Genomic DNA, 13,495 nt, shown 5'->3' on the forward strand with positions numbered 1-13,495 from the left:
ATATATATATATATATATATATATATTTTCCGTGACACCTGGATGCTTAGGATCTCCAGAGCTCCTCGTAATTCTGCTCCGTTTGCTTCCGTGTGGTTCTCTTTGCTGTGTGCGCACAGGTATCCACATCGCTTACGGAACGGCTCTTTGGCAACTGTACAGCTGTGCCGTTTTAGGGGGAGATTCTGCAGGGGGGATGCGGAGAGCAACAAGTATAATGTGTACGAGAAATTTGGACCTTGCGTGCAACAACAGAAGCAAACGTGGTTTTCAGTGGGAGGACAAGACGTGCAAAGCCTTATCTGCCCAGGAGAGTTCCCCACAATCAAAGACTGCATTCTTATTTTGCGTGATGGGGGGCCGACTAAGTGAAGGGGTGAACTTCTCCAATGCACTCGCACGCCTTCTGGTAGTGGTTGGCATGCCCTTTCCTTCTGTAAAAGATAAAATATTCATTTTACACAAAGAGCATTATAATGCAATTATGACTAATCCGAAAGCTACGGCAGATGAAGCCGAAGAAGCGAAGCCGGCACCATCCGACTGGCCGGCAGATGCCAAGCAGCTGCAACAGCAGCAAAGGGAGCAGCATTTCGTTGACTATGGTTTGTTGCAGTGCATGATCACTGTTAACCAGACAATTGGCCGCGCCATTCGTCACAGCAAGGACTACGCAGCAATATTGCTTGTGGACAGGAGGTATAGTCTTGCCCGCGTGCAACAAATGCTGCCACGTTGGCTTCTGCCGAGCCTGGACACGACACGCCGTGTAGACTATGGGGCAGAGGACGACGTTGAAGGCATAGCCAGGCGTCTACAATTGTTCTTTGCACCTTTAGAAAGATCGGAACAGGGTAGCGAGCCGGAAAGAATCAGCGCGTAGTGGGTTGCTACCCGCGTGCTGGTTACTCTGCCTGCTTGGATGTGAGCTTATCCCCAAACGCGGTCCTTACGGCTCCCAGATATAGTTGCAGGCGCGCCACCTCCATTTCTGCGTGAGGGACATGCTTTGGTGATCAGACAAGCGGACATGCCTAGCATTTTGACTCAGCCTATACAGCATTTTGTGGACTGGGTCTGCATAGAACAATTTTCTTCCAGAGTAAGTAGAACGGTTCCGAAGGGAGGGAGGTTAGTTCGTTTGCCTGATTCAGCGCAGTGCATGGATGCATGGAAGACTTGACTTCTCTAGAAGGGCCGCCTCAAGCTCGCACATAGAAATTAATGAGTGCGGATGTTGGAAGGGACCGAAGTAGTCTTTATGCAGATCTCAAATGCGCTGCCTCACACCAATGCGCACTGCTGAACTAGTGACTCAGAGCCAAACGGTCGAGTAAAATCGAAGTTCAGTATGCAGACCACGGCAATACAGAAGATAAATGAGGCCCTGTGTGTATTGGCTGTTGAAGGTGTTAATGTCACGAGCATCCATATAGCACCACCAGTAGGTCCACAGTTCTCAGTTGCATTCCTACCACCGGTCGAAGCCCAATGCTGTGCCACATGGGGATTGCTAGTAGGGGATCAGAGGTAACTTCGAAACCGTACAGAAATGGAACGTCTACGGGAGGAACTCCTCAGGAGACTCCCCATGCACCATGGAATTTGGAATTTTGTGGGTTTGTATGCCTGGGATGCTATGGATTTGCTTCGCTGTTAATACAGATTGCATTTTATGGAGCACCCTTCTGCAAGGTTGTGCATACAAGTGTTCTACGGGGTTTCGTCTAGTAGCTTTGCGTGGCTCGGCTTAGCTCATCCATCTCTTCCAGGTACTACGCGTTCTTGTATAGAGAATGGTAATGCATCAACGTTCATGAATCATCACAAGACAATCCCAGCGCTTTTTTTTGATATCGGGTGTGTCCCTGTAGCTTCGTATTTATTGTAGTGGAAGCTCGGCGTTCCTATTTTCTTTCTTTTTCTGTACTCTCTTAGTAGGTCTCAGTCATAGTACGGTAGAAAGAGTCTCTTTTTACCTCCTTGATTTCGATCGTGCTTTGGTAAGGTATACAGTACACGCCTTGATCGCGGCATGCTCTCACTGCGTGGCCGTTGCACACGTGAGATGCCAGACATGAGTTGCTTATTAGGGAGCGAGAGTTTTACGTTAAAGTGTAGGCTTTGGTTGTTTATAAAATGGTGTGTCGTTCCATGCAATACACGGGAGTGCATCTGATGGTAGAGGGGTTGGACGCAAATTCCCTCACACACCCGTGCTGGCGGAATGCAGCGAATGGACGTCGATCTCTTTGAACCTTTAGAATAGTTACATTCCACACTATATGAAGTCGACGTTGAAGCTACAGTCTAGAAGGCTTTGCGCAAGTCTGAACTGGGGGGATACCTGGCTTCGGCGGTGGCAGCGGGGCTAGGAGCTGCCCTAGCGCTGTTATTTTGCTTGTTTTCTATGGGAGCAGATGTCAAGCGAGAAGCGCCAATGGCGGATGCGCTTGCCGTAGAAAGATTCAAGACGGCCATTGGGTGCAACAGAAGAAGAACCTATTTGTATGCAGGGGGGAAAAGAAACTGACGAATACGACTCGAGTGCAGAAGCCGGAGGGCGAATAGAGGTTGGAAAGCTTCTTAGATCAGCGTCGCGGCTCGCCTCAGCAGTTAAATCAGACGAAGTCCAGATATTACTCGCCACTGAAAGAAAACGTACAATAGGCTTTTCAACAAGTGGGCAAAAGTATGGATAATCAAGAGCCAACAGAGAGCCTTGACCGTGCATTGGACGCCCTACGCTCCCAGCATGGAACTGCCATTCTGCGTGCAGAAGTGCTCATAGAGAATGGGCGAAAAGCCCTACATTCTTTGAGCTGGATTAAAATGAGGAGTTAATAGCGCTGGTGGCGGCCCTAGAGAAAGAAGCGGAGTTGGGGGGTGTGCTTTCGTTTATCCAGTATTTGTGTGTACTTCACCATACTATTTCGAATATGTGCCGACGGTTAGGTGACGCCCGTGGCGGGCTTTCCGCAGAACGCGAATTTGCAGACGAAAGGGACGAAGGATCCTTACTATCTCTTACAGATAAAGTTGAGTGGCTGAGGGATTTGGCCAGCAAAAAGAGACATGCAGTAGAAATGTCGATCAAGCTGGAGAAAAGTATGTTATCTGTCGTAAGAACACATCTTTTTGGAGGGCGCGAAACCACTTTGATGTGGTTTGAGGGCGAGTTGGGTATTGCCAAGGCGAATGCGGCTGCGGCTAGAGGAGACGACGGAACCAACGGCGACAAAGGAAAGCACAAGGGCATTGGTCTACAGCAAAGTGATGTCCCTTTCCGAAAAACTAGAATTGGCAGAGGCGGTGCTGGTTATGCTGCGCGCAAATTTGGAAGCCGCTCAACGGCATATATCTTTGGGTGGCATACTTGCGGCCAAGAGAAACGCTGAGGAATTAGAAGGGAAAGCACGCGTACTGCTGTTGAAATGCTGGACCGTGGCCATGAAATATCCCCATGCAGGGGAAAAATGTTCCGTCCTATTATACACAGTATGCTAAAGGACGTGCGCCTGAAAACCAATTGGCGCGCCGTCTCGGAAAAGCTGGGCTAGCGAGTAGCGCTGCGCGAAATATAGACAACGAACTCAGTGCCTCCGGGCTCGCCTGAGGCTTCAGCCAGGCCAATCCCTCATCTTAATAACATATTGGTCACTGGCCTTCTGGAATGCGCAAAGGAGATTGCTGACAAGGCCGAAAAACACTATTCTGACGCCAGAATATTGGTGCATAGATTGGACGAGACGAAACAAATGATAAGTCAACTCCAGAAAGTGACGGCCACCGTCAGCCCCATGGTGGAGCTGAGCAGCAAGTGCTATATGCTCATGCTGGATAATTGCTCAAGGTTCTGGACGCGGGTATCGTATTCAGCGTGCAGCTCGCTTCCCTTTCCTCGCCAAGTTGCGCAACTCTTTCACATTCCGAACAGGGTGTGTTGGAAGATTGCAGACGAGCTCTGATGCCGCCAAGAAGGCAGCTAAGGAGGAAAATATGATTAAGGTAGCTTTAGAAGCAGCAGCAATCATTCAGGAAATGCGGAGGCAGTGGAAGAACATACGGTGAAGCATCAAAGGGAGCACACCTTCATTGACGCCTGGTGTCTTGCATGCTGATCTTTAAATATGATCAGTGTAAAGCAATGCATAGAAGCATCATTGCTCCATCTTTTTGCTCGCTATGTGGTGGGGAGTCAGCGCCGCAAACTAATGTAAACATGGATCCGAGGAAGCTGCGCTGCCCCAACTGCCTGGATAATTTTATCTTCTGCATTTGTGGGTGTGCTTGCATGTCATTTCAGTTCCGTGCAATGCGATGGTACGTTCTGTGCTCCAAATGATGTAGATGTTCGGTAGACCTCCCAGTTTCTACTTTGCCATTTTGTTTGGGGAGCTTGCGCAAAGTCAAAGTGCCTCTGGTGTGTGGTATCTGAATTTTGTGTTCCCTGATCAGTGGATATTGCATGGCGGATTGTAATGTAGCAGGGGAACAGATTCGGCACACTTTCTTCCCTGCAAACAGTAAAAATCTCGTGTACAGAAATGGGGCTTTCAGCTTGATGCATTCTGGGATGCTACTGTGCATGCCATAGACGACCAAAATGCCGGCGTTCACCGTGGAGAGCATGCATTCTCTTTTACGATGTTGTCGGGCCATGCTGGTGATTTACTGGAGCTGGAAGCATTCACTTGACAAAGTGAAGAAGTAGCTTCTTTTTATTCGTATGTACTCCAGACGTCCCAGAGAACTTAGTGACCGACAATCTTAACCAAGTTGCTGGGTCTCTGCGTGTATAGCTTTTTGGACAGTGCGCAGTTGCACCCTGCAGATTTTCTTGTTCTGCCTTAATATGACACACGGGCATAACTGCAGTACTCACTGAGGGTTGTGCAGAGTTTGGCTGCCTCTTGCGTTGGGAATCGCATGCCAAGCGAAATACAGTAGCCGCCACTTTCACAGCACGTTTAGATCAATCTGAAAAAGGTCTCGCCTATTTGCTCTTTATCCATCTGTAGGGCCAGTTACTACTTATGACTGAAGCTGCATCGAGTAATGCTGCTACATCGGGAGCTCTTAAGGGCTTTAATGTGTAAGTTTTGGCTCCCTGCAAGCATCTTTTCTGCGCATAGAGGCCAGTCTTGTCTGCGGAGCAACCAGCGAATAGTACCGGACTAGGTTCGCAATAAAGAATGCGCAGGTAACTGGGCATTCTTTATTACAAACGTAGTCCGGTGAACTCCCGTTGGCACCGAGACCTCAGCGGTAGTTCTCCGCCCCATATGGGTCACAGAGCAAGCCTAGTGGCATGCAGAGACAGCCCTTCGTTATGAATAATAACTTCTTGGGGCTATAGGACAACCGTATTGCCAACTGTTCAGCAGACTACTTTGCAGACTCCATCCAACTAAGGAACGATAGCAAGTTGCCCGCATTTCCTCACGCGAGCATTCCAGGTCACTGTCCCATATGCAGGAACTTCTGTTTAGGTGTATGCTTGTCTTCATATGAAGTGGAAGCAGACTGCAGCGCACAAGATGACTGCCGAACGTCATGGTGTCATAGGCTGGAGGCAGTCGTGTGAATAACTGGCTAGTAGACAATTGTATTCTAAGCAGCTCGACGCCAAAAACGCTCATTGACACGATGTGGGAATGTTTTGGATCCCGCGTAGAAGCTAGCATCTGTGGCAAATGCAACGTTTACAACTAGAGAGCAAGCCGCATCCTATTGGTCGTTCTGGCTCTGAAACATGTCATTGCAGCGAGTTCTGTCTTCATTGCAACTTGTGAGTTCAGTTGGGCTGCAAAAAATCGGCAAGCAACTGTGTTGTGTGCTGTGAAGCATTGTGCTTCACATTGCAGAGCCCTGGGGCTCCGCCAAGCAGGCATATTGCACTGTGAATCTTGCAACTAGATAACGGCGTACAACGGTGGTGTGCGCAACGATAGTGAGCAGGCGATTGGGGTTGCTATCTCCAGCCTCGTGAATTACCAAGCAGCAGCTTTCTGCAACACCGTGGCCAGTCGACTTCCTGGAAGTGCGCAAGTCTAAGCGCAGAGCCTGCGTGAAAGGCTGAATATGCACGCTCCACGGTGTGAAGGACAGCACTAAGGAACATCAATCAACAAGAAACACGGGCGAAAATCAAGTAGTGCGAGCCTTTCTCGAGCGTAGTGTAGTACGCGTTTTGCATGCTGTGGTTCCCATGCCTTGATCGACGTTGGTTGCATCCACCGGCATGCCTGTTTGCTCCGTACCATCCATTCTAACTACTTTGTTAACAGGGGGCACGTACCCTTCATCTAATTAACAGCAGAAGAGATTTGTTCCTCTGCAGAGAAAGTGGTATGAGGATTGCAGCATTTGTTGGCGTTTGCCCACTGCTCAGGGCAGCTTGTCCACTTTCCTGTCTAAGCTCGTTCAAACACCACACCTTTGTCGACTTCGTCGAGGTCCTGACTTCTGTGGAGATAAGTGCCGGAGCTCTTCATGCGGATGAGCTTCTAACGGACCTTACCCCACCGCTAGGGGTGCAGAGCAGAACGCAGTTTAAGTAAGTATACTTCCACGCGTCTACCCCATGCGGCCGCTTACCTCTCGGATTATGGACAAATGCTGCAGGGCTCATTAGTCGATCTGCGAGTGTTTACTTGCCCAAGCAGCGTGCCAATCGGGAACCGCACTTAGGAAATGGTTACACCTTTTTGTGAAGCATCATACAGCCATTTATATCCAACAAAGCAAGTATAACCGGAGGTGCAGACTCAGCATCAAAGAATGCTACGTGTCGTTTTCCAGTGGGGGACCATCTGGGAGGACACTCTGAAACCGAGATACATTGCCGCTGAACTTCACGTATGAATGACTACGGAGGCAAAATGCTAAGTACACCCTTACTCCAAGTTGCTACGCATTTTAGATTACAGTGTAAAGGAAGGAGTAATCAAGTGCTCTTTCCAATGAGATGGCGGCTCTAGCCTCATGCAGCTACCCACATAAGGAGACTGTCTACGATAATCCGGAAAGGCATGTACATTTATTCTGAAATATCTGACAAAAAACAAGGCTAAAGAGCCAATAAAAAGGCGCCTTGTTCTCCAACGCAGCTCAGCAAGACAACGCCACGATGCTCACTTTCCAGCTGGGCTTCGCACGGCAATCCAGCACAACAATGCTGAGCTGTAGTTTTGCATTTGCAGTGAAAACTAGACCGAGCTGATTAACCTCGAAATCAGCCGCTGATGGTGTGCTCAGAACTGACCCAATCAGCAACTAGTGCGTTCGGCACTGTCTCTAAACAAGCCAGCACCCAGAGGCGTTACATCAACCAGTCCTCATCACACGTGTAACTCAAGGTACGGAGGTCTTTGATAGGCCCAAAAGCGGAAACTCTACCACCATACTTCGCCTCATATATTCTATGACAGTATGCGCTTGGTTTCTCTCCAGATAGCAAGCCTGCCGCCGCGCAATCAACAAACAAGAACGCCCGAGATTGCTGATGCCTCAACTTCTGTCCCTCCCTATTTCCAATAAAACATCCTCAATTGCCCCGGTGTGCATCCGTACAAATGTTGCAGCCTCTGCTGCTTCTTCGAACGTTTTTGCCTCCTGGACAGCCTCCAAACTTTCGTTAAAACGCTCTTCAAGTTCAATTAAAAAGCTCTTGTCCGGACCTGCGAGACTCGACTTATTCGAGTACAAGTTCATGACCGTCCGCACGCAGTCTTCAATGTCTTCTTCAAGAAAGTTTTGCAACTTGCGGGATAGCAGTAGAAGCAACAAGTCCCCGTGTAGAAATACAAGCTTGACGGCGCTTTCCTCCGCACGGCTAAGAGCTGCCAGAGCTTCCACTGACTGAGTCACGTCTTCAGGTTTTTCAAATGCCTTAGCTTGTTTTGCTTGCTTCTTCGATTCCCTTAAAATCGCACTTCCCGCCTCCAGCAGGCGACTCGCAATACAAGGGTTGAGATGCTCGCTCCCGGACGCCGTGATTCTGTTGGATGGGTTGGCAATGCACATCTTTTGAACAAGAAACAGAGTCTCCTCTATACGACGGAGTTTTGCCCTGGCACGCAGCCAGATTTTATCCGCCGTAGGCAATAGTGGGGACTCGCCGCCGTCGAACTCGAAAGACGGAATACTAAGATCTTGAGCTAACGCCCAGCAGTGAGCCAGCAAGGCCCAAGCTTCTTCTGCTAGACCCGTTGCTCTTCCATATGCAGCCAATGCGGTATCAATAGACTCACTCGATCTCACAGCGCGTAGCTCTGTGCCAAGCTTGCTCTGCAACGTTTCTGCATCTTTGAGCCTGCTCATAAGGACAGTTAAGCGTTCTGTACTTTCCACTTGTGATGCAGTCTGATCATCATCATGAATAGATGCACCTTGAGAATTAAGTATCAAAGAAGCGTGAGCCTGAGCCACCTCCAGCGTCCCCTGAAGCTTCCAAGCCGACTCTTCTATCGTGTGAAGCAAGACTAACTTGACCCCGTAGGTGGCGCCTACTACTAATTCCTTTGCCCTATCCCTTGACCGCTCCCTTCTGTTCTTCAAAGAACGTATACACTCGAGTTTCTTTGCAACAGACACCAGCAACTCTCCATCGCTTTCATCATGTAACTCGGGTTCAAGAGACAGCGATACATGAAGATCGGCAATCCGCCGTGACATATCCGAAATGCTCTCCTCAAACGAGCGTATATACTTAAGAAAGGCGCCCACAGTTTTTCCCTCTCCTTCTTGCAACAACAAGTAAAGGTCCTCGTGCCCTTCATGCGAAACCGGGAGAGAAACCGGAAGGATATCTGCATCATATCCCAAGAGCGTCTCACCTTCATGAAGCGCAATGCGGTGTAACTCACGTAAGCCATCCAGAGCAACGTGAAGCCGCGTCTGTATCATGTCATGGTCCGCCGTGTTTCGTTCAGCCATTCCTCCTGGCTTGGCATTCTCTTCAACAGCGGCTAAAAGTCTCCGGGCTTCCTCCGAGCCTATGGCCGTGGCAAGTCGAGCTGCTGATGGCAATAGGCCTTTTACTTTGTCTAATCGTCTCCGTATCTTTTCCGTCTGGTCGCTTAACGGTGGTGTACCTGTTGGCTGGCCCTCTTGCGGTGAAGCTCCTTCATTTACTCCCCGACTGGGAGAGTGCACAGCGCCATACTCCCAAAAAAAATGCTCTTCTGGAGTCAGTTTCAGTTTGTGGGCTGTCGTGCAAAAGCCCAAGTAGAATAGCAGTGCAACAGACAAAAAGCCCAAACCGCCTATCATGGCTGATTTGCGGGGACCGCCGATTTTCGGCGTGGGTCTTCCAGCACTCCTTCCATTGATATTTCCATTCGAGAGCGCATTAGAGCTGGGTGGTAACTTTGAAATAGAAGCTTCCACGCTTGTGTCGGTGATTGAAGTACCATGACTAGGTTCACGGGACACATTCCCTGGCTCGCTGCCCACGACCATGCTGTCAGGGGACGGCCAGTCCTTCTCGGCGACAGAAGCTCCAATGGCACGCCCAATACTGGACGGGCTTAACAATTGGAGAAGCGCGAGGAATAGTGGGCCCAACCCTCGAGATCTTGGCATCGTCCTCCAGCAATCAGCAGTGCACTACGGACCCTCAGTTGTTGGGGTGTCACGCTCACACGTCATTGGTAAGGATGCTCAGTACTAAACCGTTGGTATATTGCTTCTAGTTTTGCTTTGGGTTCAATGATGTGTAGGCATCTCTCGGCTTGCTCGAAGGGGAATGGTGGACAAATCGCTCACGCACTGATCTGTTCTGGATGCCGACGTACACTCCTTAACATATCTGGCATATTCCCTTCGTAGAGTGCTTTTTTCAATATTTAAGGCATTGAATGCTGTCCACGCTTTCACGCTTGCGTTTCCATGCACTGGTTGTGACCAGTGCTCCGCTTAGATTGCATGCGGTGAGTGAAGCTCAGCAGCCCCTCTAAAATAGAAGTTTAAAAAGTCGTTTGACCTACTGTGAATTGCAGACTACATTGGACAATTATTTGTAATTATTTCAAGAGTCGCGTGCGCTGGAGCAATAGAGGTCCGCCACACCTGTCGGTTGGATCGTCGCTCCCCGACACATTTGTACGGGAACAGTTGATGGCGGCTGTGCGCATGTGTTTCTTGCAGTACGCTTTGTTTGGAGTTGGAACAACATTAATTGTCTACTATACAACCAACCAATCACAGCTTTGTCTCTAAGGAGCAGGACAAGACCCCCAGGCAGTACGTTGACGCTGTCTTGGCGGGCGTCGTGCCTGGTATCTGAAATGTCGATCCAAAACGTCGTGCTCGACATTTTAGATACCAGGGGTGCACGAAGGCACTTTTGATTTTTGACTGACAGGGGTTAATATTTCCTTCTTATTATATACTGTAGTTATAGATATTCCTATCATTTACTCTATTCTCCGCCAAGTACGCGGCCGCACGTCTGACCGCGTCTCTGCGGTGGAGACGCGGTAGCGCAGCTCCATGCTCGGGCGCCTGGAGCTCCACTGCCCCTATGGGAGGAACCAACTGCTATGAACAGGGCAGGACCCTATGTGTGCATGTACGCATGAAATACCAAATAGTGCTCAGCGGAACAAGAGGCAACGCTCAAGCTGTGCACCAGCACGTTCTCAAGACCCGTTGCCTCATACGCCACATACGCCACTGCCTATCGGCAATCGATGCAGTTTTTGCTACCCTGCCCACTCTCACGACAATCCGGCAAGTTTTGATCTCTGCGGCTGCGCAGTTAACGGACTACCCTATCGCTGCAGTTGCCACCATTCACAACCAAATGCACCGTAAATGCACTGTAGAGGCTGGTACAAAGCAACAGAAAAAGACGCAGCTTAGGTCGCTGCACTTACTAATGATGCTCAGCGTCTGAGTGCAAGAAGTCTGCGTGTTGCCGCAGTACAGAACATAGGGGGTGTTCAAATAAAAAACTGGTCGCTTCACAGGCACAATTGCCTCTACGAAGGGCAGGCGTTACTCCCGTTCTAGGAGCAGAAAAGACAAATCCTGTGTAGCTGCTTTGCTGTGGTGCTCGTTGGCATACAGGAAGAACAAACGCAACGAACCTGATGCAAAAGAATGGTCGGCGCCTCTTTTGGAACTGATTTTGCAACACTGAGTAGCATGAAATTCACTTTCAGGTTGGCAGAACTACAAGAACCTCTCACACGTTGAAGGGCGTCTTCAACCGTTTACAGAAGGGAGGTTCGGTTTAGGTCAGACTACGAAAGTGCACATCACCGCCAAACGGGCCTAGTGGCATTCTCCCCTGATGGGCTCGTGAGTTCCATTACACTTTGCGGGTAGCTGTGCCATTTGGGCCATTTGGCCCGTTCATCCTTGAAGCATCCATTACTTTACGATTGCAGGAGACGCAGGTCTCACGAAGGGTCTAGCCAAATTGTCCAGCGATCACGTGCAAAATCTGTCAACCCCTCAGCATTCATTCTCATTTTTCCGGCAGCTTCCGCTGCCTCCGTCAGAGTGGTTGCCGTGCTAACCGCTGTTTTAGCCTTGTTGAAGCCCCGCCGGAGCTGCTCAATGTGCATTCTGTTCTGTCCTGTGAAAAGCGTCTCACCCGAGAAGACACGGGAAACGGCCTTCATGCTCGCTTGAATATCCTCCTGGAGAAGGGTGTACAAGTAGCTATCCAGCGCTAACGTTACCGCGCGTTTGTTGCACTCCACTAGATTTGGAACATGCTCGTGAACATTCCCAAGCAAGATCATTCCATCCGTTAGCTCATCTGTGGTTTGTAGCTGTGTAGCGGCTTCCTGCATGTCTTGATAGTGCCACATCATCTGCTCCTCAGTCTCCTTTGCTTGGGCGCGGAGCTGCTCAGCCACTAGTGGGCTAATCCGCTTGATACTCTCCACCACTGTGCCGTCTTCTTGGACGCCATGGGAAGATCTGTTGTAAACAACAGCTACATTGCTAACTACTCCTGCTTTCTGTTCATCTGCAATCGCCTGGGCCTTTGCAGCCGAACGCGCCAAGATGGCGATGTCGCCGGTGCTTAGCTCCTGATTCGGCGGAGGCAGATCATTCGTTGCGTCCCAACAATCATCCAACATGGCCTGGGCCTCTCCCATTATTTGTTCGGCCTTTCGAAAAGCAGCAGCAGCACTCCCTACTGACGAGCTCACATGCACAGCTTCCTTCTCTTTCTTCACTTCATTCAGCAGTTCCTTGACGTCGGCGAGCTTCTTTCGTACGGTGTGGAGCTTGCCAGTGTCTTCCACAGCACGCTTCGGCGCGCTGCTGGTTTCGAAAGAGTCTTCTATGGCGTTGGATATCAAAGAAAGGCGAGCGCCCAACAGCTCTACGCTCCCCTGCATTATTCTTATCCTCTCCTCTACTTCAAATTTGAGGCTCACCCGGATGCCACAAACTGCGCACTTCTTCATAGTTGTTGCTCTGCTAACGACTTGCCTCTTTCGTTCTCTTAGCGTGCGCATCCACTCAAGCTCCACTGCTGCCGAAACCAACATATTTTCATCTTTTTCGTCTGTAAATTCGGTCGCTGCCAGAAGGCGCTCACGAGAACGTTCAAAGCGGCGAGACATATCAATCACACTATCTTGCAGTGAACGCATATACACCGTGAAGGGTGCCACGCTCTCGTCATCGATAACATGCTGTAGTTCGTTCTTCACTGAGTCCTCAAGCTCTCCCGAATCTAGAAGAGAAAGAACGGGGACCTCGGCACCATCCTGTGCGAGCACCGTGGCCTGTTGAACGGCAGTACGGTGAAGGCTGCGCAATGCATCCATGGCGCAGGTAAGAGACTCTTCTACGCGATTATCGTTCAGTGGAGATTTTGCAGCGAGTGATGCTGCGCTCAAAGCTTTCTGCAAATTGATCAGCTGCTTCTGAGCCTCATTTGTACCTACTGCAGCAGCGAGCCGAGATGCCGACGGAAGGAGTCCTCGCACCCTTTCCAGTCTCCTCCGTTCTTTCAGCTCATCGTCAACCAACAGTTTGCTTGCTAGGTGATAGTCTTGTGTTGACGCCCCTTCTGCTGCCTCATAGAAAGGCTCAGATGCTTCATCCCCCAATGCGCTTCCTGCCTCCCACACAGCTCCTGTCTTCTTATCAGCACTCAGAAACCAAACACAAACAACCAGCGCCAGAATAGCCCCTAAACCTTTAAAAACCGCCGGCTTTCGAGAGCCTTTCACTTCCGGTTTGGGAGATGGCACGCCGAGAGTGGGCGAACTACCGATTGTTCTGGACTCCGTCGTTGCCAGGTTCTCTACACGCTCCTCAAACGTGTCAAGGCTTGCCCCGAGCAGAAGGTCAGTTTGAGTCTCAGCGAATTCACTGATCGACATAGTGCCTGCAGTGGGCCACATGTCTTCAGCGGGCATGTGCGCCAGAAATGCCTCCGTCGCTGGCAACATTTGCTCGTACCGCAGTAGAACGCAGACCCAGAGAAGGCCCGCACTAAATTTCCCCGTCATCG

The 13,495-nt window shown here is 49.9% G+C and overlaps 3 protein-coding genes across 3 annotated transcripts in view; 1 reads left to right on the forward strand and 2 right to left on the reverse strand.

Annotated features, from left to right (window-relative positions):
• Positions 1-1,046, forward strand: part of EAH_00012060 (helicase, putative) — a gene marked incomplete at both ends in the record, with an annotated part of 4,607 nt that extends 3,561 nt beyond the window's left edge. Inside the window, 2 exons of the mRNA XM_013394749.1 lie at positions 120-854; positions 1,021-1,046. Coding sequence (XP_013250203.1) covers positions 120-854; positions 1,021-1,046 — 761 coding nt within the window. The remainder of the gene's footprint in view (positions 1-119; positions 855-1,020) is intronic.
• Positions 1,047-7,512: 6,466 nt separating this feature from the next.
• On the reverse strand, positions 7,513-9,588 carry EAH_00012070 (hypothetical protein, conserved; the record flags this gene model as incomplete). Its single annotated transcript, XM_013394750.1, has 1 exon — positions 7,513-9,588. One exon carries the CDS (start codon positions 9,586-9,588, stop codon positions 7,513-7,515), a length of 2,076 nt encoding a protein of 691 aa, XP_013250204.1.
• Positions 9,589-11,411: 1,823 nt separating this feature from the next.
• Positions 11,412-13,433, reverse strand: EAH_00012080 (hypothetical protein, conserved; the record flags this gene model as incomplete). The annotated part of the gene is made up of 1 exon (XM_013394751.1): positions 11,412-13,433. One exon carries the CDS (start codon positions 13,431-13,433, stop codon positions 11,412-11,414), a length of 2,022 nt encoding a protein of 673 aa, XP_013250205.1.
• Positions 13,434-13,495: the final 62 nt, after the last annotated feature.

This window comes from Eimeria acervulina, genomic scaffold (genome assembly GCF_000499425.1).
Source record: "Eimeria acervulina Houghton genomic scaffold, Eah_scaff66, whole genome shotgun sequence".
In the NCBI taxonomy this organism is placed as follows: domain Eukaryota; phylum Apicomplexa; class Conoidasida; order Eucoccidiorida; family Eimeriidae; genus Eimeria; species Eimeria acervulina.